The sequence below is a fragment of the Uloborus diversus genome, chromosome 5 (genome assembly GCF_026930045.1).
Source record: "Uloborus diversus isolate 005 chromosome 5, Udiv.v.3.1, whole genome shotgun sequence".
Lineage (NCBI taxonomy): Eukaryota > Metazoa > Arthropoda > Arachnida > Araneae > Uloboridae > Uloborus > Uloborus diversus.
Genome location: NC_072735.1, coordinates 182,877,496 through 182,900,125, shown reverse-complemented (window position 1 = coordinate 182,900,125; position 22,630 = coordinate 182,877,496). Strand labels below are relative to the sequence as shown.

At 32.2% G+C, this 22,630-nt stretch overlaps 1 protein-coding gene across 2 annotated transcripts in view; it reads right to left on the bottom strand.

The window, feature by feature from the left end:
• LOC129222282 (repetitive organellar protein-like) overlaps nucleotides 1-22,630 on the bottom strand; it is a 60,677-nt gene that overhangs the window by 3,943 nt on the left and 34,104 nt on the right. For both annotated transcript variants that reach the window (XM_054856767.1, XM_054856768.1), the window contains 9 exons: nucleotides 16,778-16,816; nucleotides 16,148-16,207; nucleotides 13,972-14,022; nucleotides 13,802-13,825; nucleotides 7,451-7,576; nucleotides 6,611-6,709; nucleotides 4,858-4,893; nucleotides 3,027-3,077; nucleotides 1,947-1,994 (listed from right to left, as the gene is read on the bottom strand). In XM_054856767.1, coding sequence (XP_054712742.1) covers nucleotides 1,947-1,994; nucleotides 3,027-3,077; nucleotides 4,858-4,893; nucleotides 6,611-6,709; nucleotides 7,451-7,576; nucleotides 13,802-13,825; nucleotides 13,972-14,022; nucleotides 16,148-16,207; nucleotides 16,778-16,816 — 534 coding nt within the window. The remainder of the gene's footprint in view (nucleotides 1-1,946; nucleotides 1,995-3,026; nucleotides 3,078-4,857; nucleotides 4,894-6,610; nucleotides 6,710-7,450; nucleotides 7,577-13,801; nucleotides 13,826-13,971; nucleotides 14,023-16,147; nucleotides 16,208-16,777; nucleotides 16,817-22,630) is intronic.

Genomic DNA, 22,630 nt, shown 5'->3' with positions numbered 1-22,630 from the left:
ACGGTCAGACAGAATACAAAATAGGAGGTACAGTATTTTCATTATCTTACGAAAAAGTTTGATAGTTCTTACTCTGTACACAGAAATAGAAAAACAGGCAGCATAAAGTTCAAAGAAATGTCTTGATTAAGCTGGAATTCAGTAAAAAGGGATTTAAACTACTTGAGGTTCTACAGTCGTTTTGCATAACAAAATGTAATACAATAAAGTAAAATGCAAAAAAAAAAAAAAAAAAAAAAAAAAATCGTAGTAATTAAAAACAAACAATAGATTTTATCACTCAAGAAGTAACTTTGCCTTAACTGTTGGTAATCATGGAAACTAAAAAATCTGAAACTTCACCATTCTTGATGGTTTCGTTGTCTTTTATACTTTTCTTCAGAAAACGCTGAATTTTAACTAGTTTTCCAGCTTTTTTTACCCCAAGACAATTTTTGCGCTTTGTCCATATACTTACGCTACAATATGTTACAAGTACCCTACATTTTCCCTAAAAAAAGACAAAAAAAAAATCCATTTCTTTCAAAAAACCCGCTTTAGTTGGGTTTTTTTTGGGTTTTATTTAACAAAACCCAAAACACCCTGGGTCCATGGGCTTTTTTTAAAAAACCCGGGGTTTTGCCAACCCTGATTCCAACACATTCAATGAACGGCATTAAGCAATTTAAAGAACACACAGCTTTCAAGTTGGTTCAAACAAAACAATATTAAAAACAACAGCAAAAAAGTTCTGGAATTTAAACACTTGAATGATTCTAAATCAATATAAGGAACTAATGACCTTTGCATTGAGATGTCTCCACATTATAAGGATTTTGCAAAGCACTTTACTGTACTTATTTTTTTCGAGAGGCTTTCATTTTCGGAAGCAAGTTGTAAAGGTGAAAATTTAAGCCTCCCAAAATCTCTCTTTGTGTGCAGATTCTTCAACTTTCTGTTACTTTAATTAATATAAAATTTGAAAAAGTTTCAGTTCACGAATCACCGATACCTCCATTCTCATGAAAATAAATGCGTTTATAGTAAGTTTAACTTAGGCTTTTTTAATGTTGCACAATAGACATAAGATAATTCACAAAACTTCACTCAGTGTGGACAGGGGCCAATGCAGGATTTTTTTCTCGCTACCTATTTTTGTGAAAGTATTGCATCATTCTATTTTTGTGAAAGTTTTTTTTTTTTATATCAGCATTGTTTTTGTGAAATTTTAGAGGCATCCTAATTTTTGTAAAAGAGAAGTAGAACAAGTGAAATTTTAGTTCGAAAAGTGTCAATGTCATCTAGTATTATTTTTAACAGGTTTCGTTTTTTTTTTTTTTTGGGGGGGGGAGCTAAAAACCTAAGAAGTACCAAAAATACCATCATAATTTCAGCTTAATGGACTATGTACTGTGTACAATATTGGAAATTATGAGAAAAACGGTTTCCCAAAACAGATGTTGAAAGATTGCGATAATATTGCATAAATACACTTTGGCGAGAGAGCAGTTAAAAATTAGTTAAAATACCACAAAAAGGTTACTATTTAAGTGATTGTTCATATAAACCTGCTTAGAATTTTATTTTATGAGTAAATTTTGTTTTAAACAGAGAAACAAATTTTATATTTTAAAATGCTAATTTTTGTGAAATTTTCGATGTTTTTGTGAAGCTACTGATTTTATTACTTGATTTTTGTGAAAGTACAGATTTCAAAACAAGATTTTTGTGAAGGTACCGAAAAACGGTAGCAAAATCAGCCTGTATTGGGCCCTGGTGGAGCTTCCGTTGTTTTTAAAAACATAGCCTTAATGCTTTGTTAAAATTCATTGAATGTTAATAAATACATACAACTTAACACTAATTCTGATTTTTTCATGATTACACTAAGGTACGGTTTCATCGTCAGATGAGGAGATAGCTCAAATATTCTGTTAAAATTTCAGAATGACATTAAAAGAAATTACCCAATGGATGAAGGTACCAAATTGCGTCGACTACTGGAAGGAGGAACCCTATAAGACAAAATGTTGAAAATATCCAATAACATCAAGGATCATAAATAAATATCAGAAGATTAAATTTTAAAAACATTTCACAGAAGTGATATTTCAACTTTTAAAAAAGACAAATTTTAAAGCTTGAGAAACCAGTGGCGAAAATGAGAGGGGAGGGGCACTTTTTTACGGTTAGTTTACTTACTTTATTCTTGAATTTAGAAACCAAAACCAGAAATTGTAAAAAAAGCAAAAATGTCAAAATTTTCAGAACATAATTATTTGTTTTACTTTATATATCTACTGATGAAACATTATTTGGTGGCATACCTAGCATGAGTGAGACCCAAGGCGGTAATTTATGGTGTCACCCACACTACAAACGCAAAAAAAAAAAAGTTGTATTTAAACATGAAATTTTTACTATACTTTCAGAAACAATTGCATTTGTTGTACACAAAATATTTTACGTTGGCTATGCACAAAAGACAACTAAAAAGTATGAACACTTTTATATAAATTGCAAGCTGTCACTCGACACAGGCCCCCTCACCCCCTCGTGAAGTGATGTTACTGCGTTTCATAGATTAAATATAGTTTTAAATATATCAGGATTTATATTTTTCAGAAACCCTTAAATGCAGTGCTGGTGTCACCCCACAGAAGGATGTCAACTAATGCCCCCCCCCCCCCCCATGTAGTAATGCTACTCTGTTTTATGAATTAAATATAATTTTAAATGTTGGGGGAAAATTTCAGAACTGAATTATCTACATTTTTCATAAATTCTTAAATCCAATTTGGTATCAACCTTCCTCCAGAGGGTGTCTCCCCCCCAGGGCAAGTGCCCCCCCCCCCCCCGTATTGATACAACTGCGTTTGATAACGTCAACATAATTAAAAATAAAAATGTAGTCAGCCTTAGATTCAGTGTTCATAATGGTTGCATAGCCTTTGTTGAAGCAATTTTATAAGACTCTTGCTTAACATTTGAAATAAAGATTTTTCCTATCAAAAAGTTTAATAAATGCAATAAAATGAAAAGCTTACTTTTTCAAAACAGGCTTTATAAAACCTTTTTTCTCCTTAGGTTCCCTCAGACTGAAAAAATAAATAAATAAATGAATAAATAAACAAGAGACAAGAATGAATGATCATTTCAAATAGGAAAACATTCTTTTAAAAAAACATCAAAAATATAAAAAGTAAGTGAAAATTCTCATTAAATGCTACTGTAAAGAAATTCATTTCAGAATTTAAATGACCCAAACTTAATTAAAAAAAAAAGAGCAAAAGTACATTGAAAGCAAAAAAAAAAAAACACGAAGAAATGAAAAAAATCTTATTTATGTCCTACAGAATAATTATATTTTGCAATTAAACAGTTCAAACTTTAAAGAGTTCGAAATAAAAAATCTTAACTGTGTAAAATTTAAATTTAGTCTAAGTTGATATCTATTTTTATTAACAGCTCAACAGTCTCACAAGTATGAGCAAAATGGACAACATATATTACCACAAACTACAAAATAATACCAAGGTAACTTTGAGTTGAATACAATAACCCCTCCCCCCCACACACATTAAGCAGTTAAATTGTACAATTCATCTTCACAAATGAGGCAGTGAGAAGCAAAGGGATGCAAGTGGCAAAATTAAAAATTTGGAGATAACCAGTACACATGGTAGGCTGAACCTCTCCTCTGTCTTGGGGCAAGAGATGGTACTAGTAGCCCTGGTAATTAGTTGCTGCTGTACAGCGTGATTTACAAAAAACATTTCAATGAAAGTCTACCTAGGATGTCATCTTTAAATGCTTTTTACTCGAAACTTGAAAATGTCCACTTACATTCCTTTGCTTCTCACTGCCTTATATATCCCTGTAATCAAAGGAGGTCTATTTTTAAGATTTAAGAATGTACAGTTCAGTTTTTTAATTCAGCAACATTGTCTTTCTATAATGTGAGAAATTTTCAGTCCCTGCATAAATTATTTTTTGATCAAAATGGTGATTTCATTTCTTCAGTCACTATCCCTTTTATTTATTCCATATTTTATTTCATGTTTGAAAAAAAAAAAGTCAACCAATGCTTTTTTATCATTTTTTTTCTAGCAGGTTTTGGCATTTTTTCTTGCATTGCTTCACTTCCTTGTAATTAAAGTAAGTTTCTGGGACAAATTTGCAATTCTCACAGCAAATTCGGTTTGAATAACAATGGCTTTCTTTGTACATGCAAAATACCATATTTTCTTCGTTAAAGATAATCATTTCAAAATAATTATTTTGTTTGTTTTTTTGTTTAATAACTTTCTGGGAAAAGGTAAACGACCCACTAAATAGACTAAAATTTTTATTTTTCAAAGATGTGAATTAAAACTTATAGCAAAAACCATGCTTTTGTAGAAGAAGCACATAGAACATGCACGTTAGCAAACGCACAAAAACGTGGTTGACAAAAACAAACTTCATATCTAAATACCATGCTACTCAAATCATTATGGAGCCGTTTTAACACTGAAGAAACTTTATACACCTACAAGGCCAGATTAAGGCATGGGCACAGATTCCAGGCATCAAATCTATAGCTTAAGTATAGTTAACTAAATGAAGTAATTTCTTATCTAACTATAGCGAGATGCAAATACATTCTTCAACTTAAAATTCTTTTGCGAATTTCAAAGCCAAAATGATTATTTAGTCCACTATATATAATATTGGGGGGGGGGGGGGGACGACACCAGATCAAGTTTGTCCAGTATCTTCAAAAGTCATAATCAGGCCCTGTACACAAATGCAAAAGCAGCTTGATTTTCAGTATTTTATATTTTTCCTTTGTATTTTTTTATTGTAATAAAAGAAAAAAGTAGTACAATGAATTACCTTTTTATTTCTGGAACTACTTTTTCTGATTTCAAACTAAAAAGAGATAAAGTTAATAAGTACTGATAAAAATGCACCCAAGTAGAAAACTTAGTTACCAGCTCTCATTTTTCAAAATTCTGGACATTTTTTGTAATTTTTGCAAGACATTACCACCATTTTAAAAACTCTATTCTAAATTTCAAAATAAATTTCCTAAACTTTCAGCAATTTAGAGCATCAACGAAATTGAAATGATCTGTTTAGATAAAAACTAAACTGCATTTCTAAACAATTACAAATTTAATGAAAGAAACAATGCAAATTAAAAAAAAAAAAAAAAACAACGAAAATTAACATTCTATTGAAAATAACAGGCATGTGGATAGTTGCATTTACTGTAAAATTGGGACTACAGTTATAAAAGTCTGTGATTACAGCAAATTTTATTTTTTAATTTTAAAGTGCTAGTGCTGAAAATATATGGGCTATGGAGACCTAAGGCATGGTACAGGTGGAACCTCACCGAAATAGGTTAGAAATATGCTGGATGGTCAGAAATATACTGTATGGTCCTGTATGTATTTGTTCCAATTCTTTCACTTTTGTGAAATACAAGGAAACTTTTATCTTTTGTACGGAGAAATAAAGTCTTTACTGCATTTAAGAAAACAGTATTCAGAATTTGTGACTTTTATAGGCATGAGGACAACTTTAAAAAATATTTCTGCAGAGAAGAAATTTGATTTTTTCTTTCTTTCGATTTTACTTTTCATAGAAATATGGAATTAATCAAACAAAATGAACAGGATTAAATTTTAAGTGAAATGATTGCTGGTTACTTTAAAACGATTTTATATGCTACTACAGTCGAACCCCGATTTAAAGAATCCATCGGAACCAAAAATTTTATACATTAAATCAGGGTTATTCGTAATATCGGGGTATGAATTTAAAAAAAAAAAAAGCGCACTCACCTTATCTAAAACCCCTAATAAGCAACTGCACAAAAATATACATAATTAGAAAGTTTACACTTTTTATTCAGCATTCCATGACACTAGTTAATTTGAAATTTTAAACTACTGACAAATAGATGTTTGGACAATTTCCTTAATACTTGACTCGAAATAGTTATCTTTCGACTTTATAGAGAGAAAAAAAATACCATCTTTTGCAGCCTGCTGCATGAGATATGTTTTTAGTTTCCAGGCCATGTAAAGCATTTGAAAAAGTAACAGTTTTAGTGAGAGTTTCACTATCCCTTTCAGCATCAGATTCACAATTTGTTGGTTGTCCCCTCACGCGTCAAAAAATTGCTGATTCCAAAAAAAAATGTATTTTTCTGCTTCGGACAATATGGACGTGTAACATTTAGAAAACAATCCAATATTTCCTGACTCAAAATAACAAAAAAAAAAAAAAAAAAATTTTTTTTGGCTGTTAAAATAATTTGTTATTCGGTAAATAGGGTTCATTTCAATCAGGGAAAAAAGGAAAATTCGCTAAATTGCGAAATTTGTTAAATAGAGGTTCGTTAAATCGCGGTGTATTTTGTTACAGTAATATTAAAGCACACAAAATATATTTTGGCACACAAACATATTTTTTTTTCATTAAAAATATTTTCCCTTCTGTATTTTTCCAATGTTCACTTAAAAACAAATTAGAACTTTTGCCAAAGAGTTTTGTCAGCACTCATAAGAAAAATTATCATGAGAGTACATTTTGCATACGTAAGAACAATAGGTATGGTTTGTTTTTTAATACTTACACTTTAGTAGTAAACTTTAAACCTTTCTGCTGAGGCTGTGATTGAGTGTAGCCTCCTCCAATAGGACGGATTTTCCTTGTTGCAAAATAAGCTCGAAGCCTGTGTGAAAATTTGAAAATCGTTTTGAGGCAATTATAATCAAGATTAAACATGCAAAACTCTTGAAAATAACATATTTCACGCAGATATATCTGAAAACAAACTTTAGATATGCATAATTTCTTTGTTACTCAAAGGGTAGGTTCTGATAACACAAAAAATATTGATTTAAAAAGCTGCATTTATTTCTTCAAACATTAAAGAATTTTTTAAAACCCTTAACTCTTTCTTTTCATTGAGGAATAAATAGTTTGAAGAACTTGTTTCAACTCATTTTCAGAAATATTTTTAATTCTCAGGGACTTAAGCTCTTTTATCTTCTGATAACCTAAACCCATTTATCAAATTTAAAGGATATTTAGGACATATCAGAAACAATCAGAGTTGTAGGAACCAAAGATCGATTACTCAAAAATTGAGGAGTTTAGTAATCATATTCACTCAGCATAAATATCTGACAAATAAGCCTAAAACTATACTTGAAAGTAGAACTTTAAATAATGATTCTTGGAAGGTTCAAGTGCATTGACAGTGTAAAGGAAAAATGAATTAAATTATAGCTACAGTGGATGCCGGTTAATTGAACCAGTGGTTAATTGAATCAACTGATTTAATGAATCAAATTGTCAAAAACAATTAAATCCAGTTTTGTAGAATTAGCCGCTTTATGGAGTCAGAACTGTTTATATAAGCGGTGGCCACAGTATCTGCAAAGCCTCAACGAAGCAATTCGACACATACTCTCTGTCAATGTCTGCTTTTCTTCTTTCCCAAGGAAGTCCAATATTAGGCTTTGCATTAGCAATTAACATCGGCAATTGATCAGGCGGTACTTCTCGCTTCTTGTCCGGGGGTGGTATTGGTACACTATAAGAACAAAATCAGAAGTCAGCTGAATAAGTAAGACAATTAAATGAAAAAAAATCTCACTAATTGTAACTTGTATTCCAGATTAATATACAGCTTTTGATAATATGTACTAAAGCAAGGGTCTGGTCAGAGGAAATGTAGGTCCTTTTAAGGACCCTTCACAAAAATCTAATTAGTTAAAAAGGACCCTTCACAAAATTCTAATTAGCTAAAAAGGACCCTTCACAAAATTCTAATTAGTTAAAAAGGACCCTTCATAAAATTCTGATTAGCCAAAAAGACCCTTCACAAAATTTTGATTGACCAAATCGAACCTTTCATGAACTAATTTGGTAATAAATGAGTACGCAAACCAAAAATCTAATCTATATTGATGAATCAATGGTTAGTGGTTAAACATTTTGAAAATTCACAAAAAGATTTGATTTTTCACAAAAAAAGAAAAAAAAAATTAATTCACAAAAATAGGACCCTGTAAAAAATCCTAGACAGACCTCTGTAAAGTTTCAAAAGTTTTTTCTTGAATTGGCAACATTAACGTCCTGCCACAAGGTCGCCAATCTTGGAAACCTATTTGAGGAGCATCTGTGGTGATTTCAAATTTGAGCATTTTGCAATTTTGCAAAAGCAATTCAATCTTATGTGCAAAAATCTTAAAGAAAATTAGAACCAGTTACTTAAGTCTGTATTTGTATTTTGATCAGGGGCGGATATAGAGTACCATTTGAGGGGGGGGGGGTCATGCCAAAGAATGTCTCCCCCCCCCGCTCTTGCTTGGTTGCCAATAAAAAGCCCAAATCAGCCAAGAATGGCACCTAACAGGGCCTAAACATTATAAATTTATTTTATAAACAATGAAAAAAAGTAGCATTTCAAATATTTACATTCAAAAATAACTAATGAATTGAAAAGACTACTGAAATTGTTTACATTTTATTCATAAAATGTTTGTACAGTGTCGATGGAGATGATGGTTAGGGGTCATGACCCTTCCCCCCCCTTGGATCTGCCATTGATTTTGATAATCATCTAAAATGTTAGCAATATAAATAAAACATTCATAAAACATAGATCCTACTCCTAGAGTATAAAATTCCCAATTTTGCCATTCTCATATCAAAATAACAAAAATGTAACAAAAGTAGAAGACTTTGAAAGCTTAAAATTTTAAAATAATATTACAAGGGACAATAAAGCATTAAAACATTCCAATTTACGGTTCAATGAAAATAAAGAGCATATAGGGTAACGGCAATAGTAACTGATAGTCATAAGTATTTATTTAATAACTAGTGATACCCGCACGGCTTTGCCCGTAATAGCATGGGCGGATTTATGGGGGGTCAGAGGGGGGCAATGCCCCCCCCCCAGTTTTGGGAGGACTTTATGTAGTAACAACATATCTTCCAAAAATTTAAAAAAAAATCATTATTTTTTTGTTTTTGTTTATAGTTTAGAAAAGCATGGGTGGATTTATAGGGGGGGGCAAAGGGTGCAATGCCCCCAGTTTTGAGAGGAGTTCATATAGTAGCAACTTATCTTCCAAAATCTTATAACAAAAAAAAAAAAAATCATGATTTTTTTTTTTTTTTTTTTTTGAATAGTTCAATGATAATGAAGAGACTAGCAAATGTTCTTTTCTGAAGGGAGAAAAAAAAAGGAAAAAAAACCGAACATTAAATTCAAATAGTACAGCTGTCACTGGGGTACTGAAAATTGGTCTAAATTCACTATTTTGGACTAAAAACCATTTGAGCAAGTATATGAATGGAAATATAGGCTAAACGAGCTATGCATTCAGCTGCAACACTTATAATAATTAACGTTTGGGACCCTCCCTCCTTCCTCCCCAATTTGCGCTAATAGAATGATCTACTCGTTACGATTTGTTTTCTCTTTTCAGAATGCTTATTTTCAATTTGCGTGATTTCAAAAACTAAATGTTTTGTGCTGTTAGAAACGAAAGATTTTGAAGAACCTTCTAGTATCACACGTTCAAATGAAATTGGCTGATTTGAAATGTATGCTATTGCAAAAGAAGTACATAGCTAAAAGGTTTTGTACAGCAAAATAATATCAAATGTAAGTTAACACCATACTCAACGAATGTATGTAACAATGGAACAAAAAACTGGGAAAATTGTCCAACCATTGAACAAACAGAACGTAAAATCACTGTAAACAATGGGTTAATTTTTTAGGGGAAAAAAATAGGAATCTCAATCCCTAGCAGTTCAAAACTAAATTTCTGATTTTCCAGAATCATACGTTGTAAGGAAAACGTCTGAATAAAAGAAAAAGTGAGGGAGATATATTTCCGGCACGAATGCTTTGCACAATTCTTGTAAGATCGCATTATTACCTGATGAAATGTTTTTCTAACAGTGTTTCCTTTATTTTTTAAAGGAAAAAATTCGTATATATGAAATTAATAGTTAGAACTGTACTTCATGCGCTTGGAAAATTTTCGTCTTGTCTTTTTTTTTTTTTTTTGAGAAAGAAAAATAAATACTATCGCAAACTGAATAAGTTTCAGTTATCTGAACGTTCTGATTAATTGAATCTTTTTACTTAGGGAAAATACCATTTTCCTTACTTTCTAAATACTATTTAAAAATTAAGGTAAGTCATAATCATCTAAGTCTAAATGAGACAGTTATTGTCATTATTGTAATCTGAGTAATTCAGCCATCAAAAGTTTTGGAAAAATTTGCTGAAATTTGATAAAAACCGATAAAAACCTTACACAGATTGGTAAAATCGTAAAAATCCTTTAACTGTAATAACTGACGAATTTTCGTTAAAATTACAAAAAATCAAACAAAAATCTGCAGGTAAGAGTAAATTACATGCAAGGGCGGATTTGCCTATAGCTTAGGGCCCCTGCTTTGAAGTGGAGAGCTAACTCAAAAAAAATTGTGATTCATTCCTTAAAAAGCTTTACCATTTAAAAATCTAGTAAACTTATCATGACTTATCTCGCCGCATAATAAATCAGCTAATCCAGTAGCTGTTGCTACTGGAAAACTGAACTGGAAAACTGGTGCTTGAAAAACTAATTTCATTTTCAAGTACTTGAAAACCTTGAATATTTGGAAACATGTGGCTACAAACCTTAAATTTTAAAATTTCTAACAAATTGTAAGGGGAGGAATGCCAAAATGTGTCAAATTCAGCTCCTTGCAACATCTTGCATTAAAATGTAAAAATCATGGTTCTCGCGTTTGTAACGTATCATATTACTTGAAATAAATTTTTTTGTGACTCACATGCTTCATATCTTGCTATTTATTTAATCCCGAATGCAGAATTTTGGAAATTCTTTTGTATTGATTGCTTTTATCTTACTTTTACTGCATATTGTTAATCTATTTAGCCCGGGAAAAAAAATGATACACTACCCCTATTCTTTTTCGTTTTCTGCACTACTTATAATTAAAAAAAAAGTTGCAATGAGAAATTAAAGTTTATTTTTTCTTTTAAACTTAAAATAGACGTTTCTTACAAAGTTTGAACAATACCGTACAACTGTATAATCTACTACTCAATTTCAGAGACTGGAAAGTTCAAATTATTGGTTCTGAAATCCCTGAAAAGAATTGGCACAGTATAGCCTACTAGGGCTCTTGAGCCAAAAACCCAATCTAACTAACCAAACCTTGAAACTAATTAGACAAGTCTTTGAAATTCCTAAGCAAAGTGTGCTTCAATTTTATTTCTTATCAAGTGTATAAATTAAGAATTGTTCAAATGGGTAGTATGTTACTCTCTTGATACCTATTCTCTAAACCTGTGCACCATTTCTTTTAAAATATTAACTTGCATCACAAAGCACTTTTAAAGCGTAAAACTTTTTTTAAAAAATGATTTGCCTATTATTTCCAATTAACCCTTATAAGACTTCAAAATTCAGAATTTTATATCCATTTTAGATAATTTCCTCCGGGGGAGCAACCCCCGGGCCCCCTAAAATTGGAAACATTCTATATCCCACTTAAAAGGGAGCCCTGCGTCACTCTCTTAATACCAGCTCCCTCTCTTTTAAGGTTAATTCAAAAAGGACAGCATGATTACACACAGTAATGAAAGCGACGCATAAAAAAGTAAAGAATGGTCTTACGCATCACAGAAAACAGACAAAAACATGGAAGGGGGGGGGGGGGAGGTCAGTTAAAAATGTTGCTCCAAAAAAAAAAAAATCCTGCCCCCCCCCAAGAACTCAGTCCTAAATCCGCCTATGCGTAATAGAAAAATCAAAAGGTCTTTTGGTTTGCCTGTATATTTACAAATAATGTATGGTGAATTTTCTCGCCAGTTGGCTTGTACCCATCTTACGGTTCAACGTTATGATAATTTCGTATCTCGCCAATTGGCTAGTGCCCATGTTACGGTTCCACGTTATGATAATTTCGTAATTTACTGGTCCATCTTATATTTTTTTTCTTAAAATTGGAATAAAAAAAAAAACCACATCAAATTTTTGAAAAACCGCTTCGAGGTGCACACCCCCATGCTACATACTAACTTTGTGCCAAATTTCATGAAAATCGGCCGAACGGTCTAGGCGCTATGCGCGTCACAGACATCCTACAGACATCCAGACATCCAGACATCCTCCGGACAGAGAGACTTTCAGCTTTATTATTAGTAAAGATAAAGAAGAAGATAAGCCTTTTAGGCGTAAAATTGTTACTGTGGCCCATGAATGCAGTGCAACCATTTAGTATTATCAGAGTGAGTTTCATGAGCCAGTTGGTATTTACAAGGCAATGGTGGAAGGTTATGAACAGACACCACGAGGTCAGCTGGTGTTTCATGTTCATTTGAATCTAATAAGGCCTTTGTTTGAAAAACAAAAAGCTTTTGCACATTTTGAAGAGAAAAGGGGAATTGTGTCCATTACTCATTCTTTCCTCATCCTATCTGTTACTGGATATCATCAGATTTTTTGGTGTCTGTTACTGAAGGTCGGACCTGTATTCGAAATGGAGCAAATGAAAATAGAATTAAGCAGTTCAGGGGGTCCAGAAGCAGCCAAACGTTAGATGAGACATTGTTGCATGAAAGAAAAATAGTTTAAAAAGTCTAAATACATTAAAAGGTTTAGAAAATGGAGTTAACCCGAGAACAATGTCTTAAGCATGTCTGTTACTGGTGCCGTTACTCTAAAGAATGATTTTTATTTTGGCTTTCTGAAAGTCTTTGATGAAAGAAATCTAAGAGAAGACATTTCCTGTAGCTTTAAACAGGCACATTTTCATGATTTCTTGAAATTGCTCACATTTTGAATTTTGACAAGAAATGCAGAACAAACTAACTGATCTGCAAAGTCCAGCAGTTTCAGTTTTTGCAGAGCAACTCTGCAAAATGAGCAGCAGTTGGCAAACCTGCGGCTATCCGATTCTGAAGAGGAAAGAGAAGGGAAAAGGAAATAAAAAGAGTCTGACAGATGGCAACTTCAAAAGTGGGAAGTGAACAAAAGTAAAGTAGAAAGCAATGAAAACAAAAGAGAAGTAATAAGTAGAGAAACTAATGTTCCTAATGCAAGGTTTAGGTTTACTGTAAATAAAAAATATTTTTAAGGAATTCAAGTTCTTATTATTTACAAGAAAACAGTCATTTAAGTGCTTATTTTTTCATTCAAAAAAATTATATTTTAAAGGTAAATGTTTTTATCACATTAGGGTAGGGTTAAAATAATTAATCTTTGTGCATACGTACACATGAATCATTAAGAGCAAAAGTAGTGTAAGTCAAGGTTTAACCCTTTGTTCACAGACAGCAGACCTAAAATAGAACTGCGGCAGTACACTTTGAGCAAAAGTGCACTGCCGCAAACTAAACCAATGACTTATTTAGAATCTCGTTTCATTGACTAACACAACTTTTGCGCTCGACAGCTCACAAAATGCCCCAAGTTACAACTACTAAAACCAATGAATTATTTAAAAGTTTATGAGCAATACTCTTTAGCACAAGTATGACAGGGGCGCCCACCTAGAGCGGGTCATGGCGCAGACTGCGCCATGGAAATTTTTAGGGGGGGGGGGGGGTCGCCCCCCAAAAGTGAAAGGTAGTTTTCACTTTTTGGGAGTGTACCTTTGCTTTTAGAGAGGGAGGCAACCCTGAATACAAAATAATATAAAGACTGTCAAACGGCAGTATGATTTTGATGGGTAAAAAAATTAAATAACAATAATAAAAGGACAGAAATGAACATACTTGTCAATGTCTATTGGAGGAAACCTATTGGTAAGAGAAAATACACTTAGCAAATAGTTAAAGATATGTAAATAAATTTAATTTTAATGATAGAAGAATGTTCAATACAATCTTAATATGAGAAGTAAGAGAAAAAATATAATTAGAATAAAGTGAAAATATTTCTTTACCTTAAATCAGAGGTTGTTTTAGAGGTTGGCTGGGAGGAATTCGCAACTGCCCTGGAAATAAATACTTGTTATGGTATTGAATTCCAATAAGAATTGAAAAATAAATCTGTATAAATAAAGATGTATGTATGTGGGGGTTTCTAAGGGACCCACCCTCAGATTTTATCTGAGCATTTAAAACTGATAAACCAAGCAATTAGTAGGTGCGGGGATCTCTGAGGGTGTCAAATGTGGATGTGCTGTACACGTACATACCAAGGACGGATACAAGGGAGGGGCAATGGGGGCAATCCTCCTTGAGCTGAGATGTAGGAACTCTCCTTCAGCTTATTTTCGATACTGAAGTTCCAAAAACTTAATTTTAGATGATCTTCAATAATGTAACGAAAAAGAGTGCTCTCCCTCGGAATTTTTTCAGAGTTGTAGTCTTAAAAAGGTAATTGTTTAACATCTCTTAACACTCAAGGATTGGAACTTTGTACAGGAAGTTTTTCAAAGTTTCCAAAGCTCAATTTTAGATGATCTTAGACGGGTTTCGGGAGCTTTTATTTGTAAAGTTTTTTTTAAATTGAAGTCCAAAAACAGTAATTATAGGACACCTTGATGATCTATTCCAATAGATCTATTTTAAACAAATCTAAAAAGGTTCTTCTGCCTTTATATAGGAGTTTAACAAGACCCCATTTGGAGTATGCTGTGCAGTTTTGGTCACCTTATCTGAGGAAAGATATTTCTGTATTGGAAAGGGTTTAAAGAAGGGTAACTAAATTAGTAAGGGGACTTTCAGAATTAGATTATGATACCAGACTTAATAGGCTTAATATGCATAGCCTGGAGCAAAGGAGAGTTGGAGGGGACATGGTTAAGCTATTTAAATTTATCAAAATGAAAGATGTTAATGGATTAAATTTTTGCACGGAAAGCAGGACGAGGGGTCACTGTTTTAAGCTATTCAAATCTCAGGCTAACTTAAAAATCAGGAGAAACCACTACTTTAGTAGGGTTGTGGGCACTTGAAACAGCTTACTGGAAGACGCGATAATGAGCAAGGGGTTGGATGGATAGCTTTAAGAGGGCCATTGATCTTCATGGGGGATTAATAAATTGACTAGAACCAGCCTATCTGGGCCCAGAGCCTGTTGCTGGTCATCACATTTGTATTTGTATATTAAGGTAAAGCACGGGGTTCAGTATACGCTCCTCCAAAATTTTTCAGATATGGAAATCAAAAAAAAAAAAAAAACTTAATTTGAAAGGATCTTTCATGGTGTCAGGGGGCGGAGGTTTGGGAATTTATAAAAGGGTAAATTTCCAAAGTCAATCGCCCCCTCCTTGAATACTTTCTGGATCCGTCCTTGGTACATACATCCATTTGTGCTTATTCAAATCCAGTTTAGTAGGATCTTTGCCAAATTTGGCACAGTAATCTATTGATGCTCAAGGATTCACAAAGGGGATTTTTGTCAGAAAATCCACGACACAGAATGTTCATTCCTATTAATAACAATGACTGAATTTTTGGAATTTTACGAAAAACCCAATGAGGCCTAAACTTAAATTTGGAGTCATAAGATTATTTTTTTGTACACACTGACTGGAAATTGCACCCTTTTTTTTTCATTTAAACTTGAACGCTAACAAGTATCACTTGACACAACTTTTATTTTCAAAGTAGATCATGCAACGCAGCTAGTAACAAATAAAAAGGCTAGAACATAACTCAAAGATTGTTGCTAAAACTACTAAAATTAGTTGAATTTACTAATAATTTATTTCCTATATTTGAACTTTTGATGACTGTCAAAAATGCAGCAAAGGAAAAAAAAAAAAAAATTTGCATTCAACATTTTTATTGTTTTTATAATCATAAGCTTTCTTGTAACAGCAGGCAACAATAAAGAACTTTTAACTCTAAGTATGATGAAATAAGGAACAAAGGTGAAATATTTCTGAGAGTTTTGCAAAGTAATTCAGGGACAGTTTGTACATTTAATATTTTCACTTTAAATAGGCTTCGGCTATGCACAATGTCTAAAGATTGTCCCTTTACAGATGTTACAACCAAAATTTGGTCCCAACTAATAGGAATTTACTTTTATTGCGTTCTTTAATTTCAGAATTTTAAAGGACTCCTTTAAATGAAGTAATACTTCATGAAGTGCTACAGTAAACTTACCTTGATCTGGTTCTTTGAGAAATTGGTGGATCTTCATCATCCCCACTACCTTGGTAATTGCTTTAAATTTAAAAAAGAACAAAACAAGTTCAAATGACATTAAAAAAGCATTCAATGATATTAGCTACATTTAAAAAATAATAAATAGCCATGCATAATTATGGTCATTTGAAATTTAGAGTAATAATTCATTTGCATCAATAACACACATTTTTGTTTCCATGAATTTTTAAAGGTAAAACTTCAAAACATAAATAAATAAAAACTAAACGAATAAATCTTTCTAAAAGCACCCTTTTTTTACAGAAAAAAAGCAGTTTCCCAATCTTTTTTACATCTCTTTTGAAACCAGCTGAACTCGAGTTGCTATCAAGCTATGCAAAAGATAAAGCAGAGTACATCCTTCCATCAGTTATGAAAATGGCATTCTATCTCTAATAGTTATGCCCAATGTATTCTGCACATTCTAACCCCTGCTGTCAAAGTCACCCAATATATCATAATAAATACTAATTTCAGGTTTTAATTAAAATTCTTGAAACACTGAATTTTCTAATAAAACTTTTACACAAAAAACTACATGATTGGAGGAAAAAAGTGTGTATAATATATATATAACTGTGAACTTACTAGCTCAATAAATTTGCAGCTCGCTTGCATCCAAAACATCTGTAAAGAAAATGAATATATATTACAAATTAACAAAACTTATGTATCATCTTTCATTATGATAAGTAACCAACAAAATGACTACTATATACAAAGTTGAGAGTTAGAGCAAGAGGTCGACCTAACCTCAGATTGGTTGACTAGCTTGATAAGGATTTTCCACCATAAGAGTGAAAGATTGGCAAGCCATAGATAAAAAAAAAAAAAAAAAGAGAGAGAGGCCTGGAAGATGATTCTTGAGAAGGCAAGGGCCTACTCGGGGCTGTCGTGATATTGAGGAAGGAAGGACACATAAAATTGATCCCATAAATTTAAAAGGAAATTATATTTAAAATATTTTGCATTTTTGCACCATGTCCAAGGCCGTATGCAAGGGGTTTGTTTATAGGATTCAAACCCCCTCCGAAATTTTACATCCAAAGAAAAGCTTTCCATTATTTACTTATTTATTTATATTCTGGGGACAAAAATAATATAGTGGTTATTATTATTATTTCAATTTGATTTGTGAAATTAAATTAGTATGACTGAAAAATCGTACAAACTCATTGTGTATTTATAGTAGTTTATGGTAGTTATTGAGAAATTCATTTATTATGTAACAATTAGGTGTTTTGTAAGAACATCCTGTCCCTCCATTTAGATAGTCTATTGTAACAAAAATCAATAGAATACACTTGGAACCAAATTTGATAGACCATATAAATGGTTCAAAAAATGTGTTTGGTAAAACCCCATCTGAAACAAAAGTCTGGTTACGCCCCTAACCATTAGGGTTGGCCGAAAAAAGGAAATTTTCGAGAAGCAACTTCTAATAGCAAAAAAAAGTTGTGTATTGCCATCCTAAACATGGGAAAAATAATAAAAAAAATTAATGATGTCTTCAGATCACGCACTGGCAGCAAAGTTACAGCAAAAAACAGTCAATTTTCACATATTTTTACCACATATTATATCAGTGATGATGTGTAAAACAAGGATATTTTATCATTTCTAGAAACTAGACACTTGCTTAAGTACGCATTTTTTAAATTCCCATACCACACTCGGGCAGGTGAAAAAATTGTAGAACTGGCTAGTGAATCTGGAGATATTCATTTGAGGTATTAGACGCAAGAGATGGATTTATCTGAAAAACTTTTTAATAGGAAAGAACAGAGCCTAAACTGGGTCGTAAGTTCAAGTTCAAATATTGCTCAAAACGTAGAAAATTGTTCAAAATCGTATAGTTACTGTGAAAATAAGTTACTTTGCAAATATATAAGTCCTGCACAAAACTACTCTTGGGGGAAAAACAGGGTGGTACACAAAGTGCAACCATCTACTTGTGGTGGGTTCTGGGCAGTTAATGCAATAAAATACAATTGCAGTTTCAGAAAAGAGTTGTTTAATGCACATTTATTGAAAAAAAAAAAAAAACACATAACTGGGATCTAAAAGAAAAAATACTACAATGTGCAAAAAAAGCTAAAAACGTCAATTTTTGGTTAATTTCACGCAACTTTGCGGCTTATGCACGAACTAAAACCTGCAAAGGAATGAAAATATTTTCAAAGATCTATGAAGAAAGTATTAAAAGAAAGCACGGAAAAGGTATTAGAACAAAAATTTTGAACGTTTGGATTTTTATAAAAATATTTGAAAATTAACCATTTTTTTTACCTTTTTTCCAAATTTTGCTGCCACTGTGCAATCTAAAGACATAAATATTAATTTTTTTCATTATTTTCCCCACATTTAAGATGACAATGCACAACTTTTTTTTGCTCTTAAAAGTTACTTCTCGAAATTTCTTTTTTTCGGCCCAAAAAATTGTATAGTTAATAAAAAAAAGCATCAATCTGTCTTAAAAAATTCCTTTGTAAGTAAATAAGTTATCATCACATATGGATATGTAGGTTACTCCCCCCTCCCCTGCTAACACCACTGATTTGAATTTATATTGCCAACCTTAACATGTTAATATAAAAACAATTAAGGATTATTATGATCTCTTCACCATGAGAAAACTTTATTGTGTCAAATCTTCTTAGAAAATTTTGGCTTGTTATGACCAATCCCCTTTCCTCTGCAAAACATCCTGGCTGTACTAGTGATTTTACATTTTATACACAAAAGACTATAAAATTAACATCCATTTAGATGAAAGTTAGCAGTAAACATACTTAATGACTTTCCCAAAAAGGTCAATGTAACTAGCAACTCTTTATCTCAAATTGTTTTTTAGTGTCTTTTTTAATTTTCGATTTTTTTCCCCTCTTTATTTATTTAGTCCAGGTAAAGTTTATCTTTGCACTTGGCACACTGGTGACCCCCACACCAACCAATTTCAATCAACCAAATTGGATTTAAATATTGTGGCAAGTGGGCAGGGCCGGATTTTGGGGAGGGCAGGCAGGGCCACTGCCACGAGCCTTCCACAACAAAGGGGCCCTCACAATAAAATTTTTACAAAATATCCTTCCTTTCACGGGTCGAAAATATCGGATATATATATATAGATCAAAATATTCGGATGTATATCAACAGACCCCGAAGTGGTTTTTTGAGGGGAAAAAGTAGGAAATAAGGAATCAAAAATTAAAAAAGTAGGAAAAGTAGGAAAAAAATCGCTTAAAAAAGTAGGAAAAAATAGGAAGAGATAGGACTACACTTACGTCAAGACGACTGACAATCATTAGTATGGAAAATAAACTAGTGGAAACAAAGATAGTAATTACAAAAATATGAAAATAAAATCTAAACAAAGAAACACCTTTCACCAATACAGTAATAAAATTTTTAAGTGTGAAAGAATAAAATGCAATATTGCGATCAACAAAAAAATAAATAAATAAATAATAATAATAATAAAACTCCTATTTTGGTTCAATAAAACCATTTTTGTTTCAGATTTGTTTTGTCAAAAACGAAACATTCCTTCAAGAGCATCCATTTATCATTTAAAACTACTATCACTTTCAGCTCCTGTTATCATAAACTATGATACAAAAGCAAAGCAAATATTAAATTAGTTTTAGTCAAAAATAATCAGCAGTTGACATGCATTCTTGCATAATCAGAGGCAGATGTTTGAATTTGAAAAAAAAAAAGGAAAACGACTGAAAATACAGAACTAAAATAAATGTGTTCTTAAATATGGGGCATAAAATTTATAACAAAATAATTAAACTAAATAAATAACGAAATAAGTCAACTAAAGGGTTTGTACTATGTTATGTATTTTTAGCATTCAACATACATTTTTGTTTCAGGCACGCCATTTATGGGGGTCAATTTCTCCCCTCCCTGGATTTGGAAAATTAATGCTTAGCTATACATGTTTGTGCGTTTTTTTTTTTTGTTTGCAGATAAAATTTGCATTCAGTATACATCCTTCGCTAGCCACCTCCGGGGGGGGGGGGGGAATCAAAGTGATGAGTCAGTTCTAATTTTAATCAAGCAATAAAAACGAATATTGTTTTAATGGTTTGATGATTTTTACCTCCTTCTTGTTCCAAAATTTTTTGGCACGAAAATAAAAGGAAACATCCATGCATGGTAAACATAACATTTTTATCAAAGACAAAGATCAGTTACTAATGTTTCTATGTACATAAAAGGGAAGGCAAATAGTTTATCTCAATCCTCACCATACAACCAAAATATTCATTCGGAAATTGTTCACGAAATTGAGAGTGAGGGGGGGAAGCACTTGGCATCAAATGGCTGCATATATCTCTTTCTCCCCCCTCCCTTTGATCAGGCACAATAAGTACAATAACTTACAGTAGATGCGCCGCATCGGTATAATTGCCGCACCCCGAAAAGAGTTAAGAGTCTGTCAAAAAAATTTTAAATGCTCAGAAATGTCACATTGCCAGAAACACAGCACATAAAAATGATGAGCAACTCCTCGATATTGATGATATATCAGAGTAGAAAATACCCATTAAAAAGAAAAAAAATATATATTAATTTGTGGCTCTATCCCCCAACTTTTAAAAATGAGAAGAAATAAAAACAAAATATTGCATTTAAATTGATTTCCGATTTTTCTCCAAAAATCGGGAACGTTTTGCCCATCCAGGTTTTGCCGCTTTATTTTATTTATTTATTTATTTTTTTGCAAATACACTCTTTGCAAGGAAAGAAAATGAAATTTTATAAATTTTATAATCATGTTTACGATTTAGAATGAAAAATAATCATATTTATGTACGAAAAAAGTTTCCGCGATTTTTTTTGAAGTGGTCCGTTTTTGCGAATTTCTGTTAGATGTCGCTTTTATGTTGTACTAACATCAATAAAATATGTACAGTATACAAGTTTTTCAGTTTTTGCTTCCTTATGTCCTTTTAAGGTTTTACATTGCCTTTCTGTTTAAATAGAGCTCCATTTCACTTGTAATCATACAAAAAATTGGTGAATAGGAAATTCGGTTTTTCCCGCATTTTTTGAACAGTCGGCCGTTTACTTTAATTAAAGCTTGTAATTGATGGGTAAATAATATATAATTGCATCAGAATGTGCCAGTATATATTTTTTTTAGTTTCGTTAATACAGTAGGACTGAAGTCAGGGCGATAAAAAGAAAAGTCGATCATAAACGCCGCAACGGCAAAAAAAGTCACTTACGAAAATTTAACTTTTAAACACACAAACGCCGCGGCGTTCCTTCCAGAAATTACTATAGTCTAGTCATTCAATGAAAAGCTAAGGATCTGCTTGTTCCTTTTACTTTTCAAAATCAAAACATGCAGAAAATTATCGGCGTGGCATTGTAAAAATAAGAATCAATGCACAATTAGAAGTATTAGAAGTGCTATACTAAAGAAAGAAAAAGTAGGGAAAAAAAGGAAAAAGTAGGAAAATAAGGAGAGAGCTCTAAAAAGTAGGAAAAAGTAGGAAAAATAGGAACTCTTCGGGGTCTGTATCAAAGTATCGGACATTTTCGAAAATATGATCTTTTGAACCCTGATTAGGGGCCTCCATTCCTTCGTTGCCCCGGGGCCTCCACACTTCCAAATACAGCCCTGCAAGTAGGCCACTGAAACCTCTAGCTCCAGCATTGTACAAAAAGGGGAGGGAGAATCTCCAGTACCTGCAGTCAAAGGAACTGTTAGCGACCGACCGCAGGGCTTTTGGATCCATGGATTTCACAAAAAGGTACTTGCATGTACTCGGTGGGTATTTCATCTCACTAGGGCTCGAACCTGAAACTCTCCCATTTGGAACCTATCGTCTTATCCACTATGCTATCCACACCCATGGTAAAAAAAAAAAAGACGACTGTTTGATTATCACTGATATTGGGAATTGTCCCCACAAGTGGACAAAATCCATGATCTTTAATTAGGATTTCTTGACATCCAGCTTTTGTCCAGTATGTACGGATTTGAAAATTGTACAGATAGGAGATTATATTCAAAAAATGTTTATTACGAGTATATGATTAATGATTACTACATTGGTTTCAGTTTTAATTCTAACTATTGCAGTCAAAAAGTTTTATATTACTCAATATTAATCAAGAGTATGATTTATACTAACCCTCTTTGATTATGCAAAAACTGAATAGTCATATAACTAGGAGAATAACATCTATAAAGCACATATGTTTCAGAGTTGTTTTGAAGTTTTGGACTCTTTCAAAACTCCATTTTAAAAGAGAAAAATGTTGTTCTTACAATTTTTTTCGGTATAAAGGCATAAGAGTTTACTTCTTAAAGAGTCATAATTTAGCAAAGAAATGTTACGAGATTTTTATTTTAATATTCAATAGAATAAAAAATTGTATTTCATTTCCTCTAATTTTTAGCTATTGATCATAATT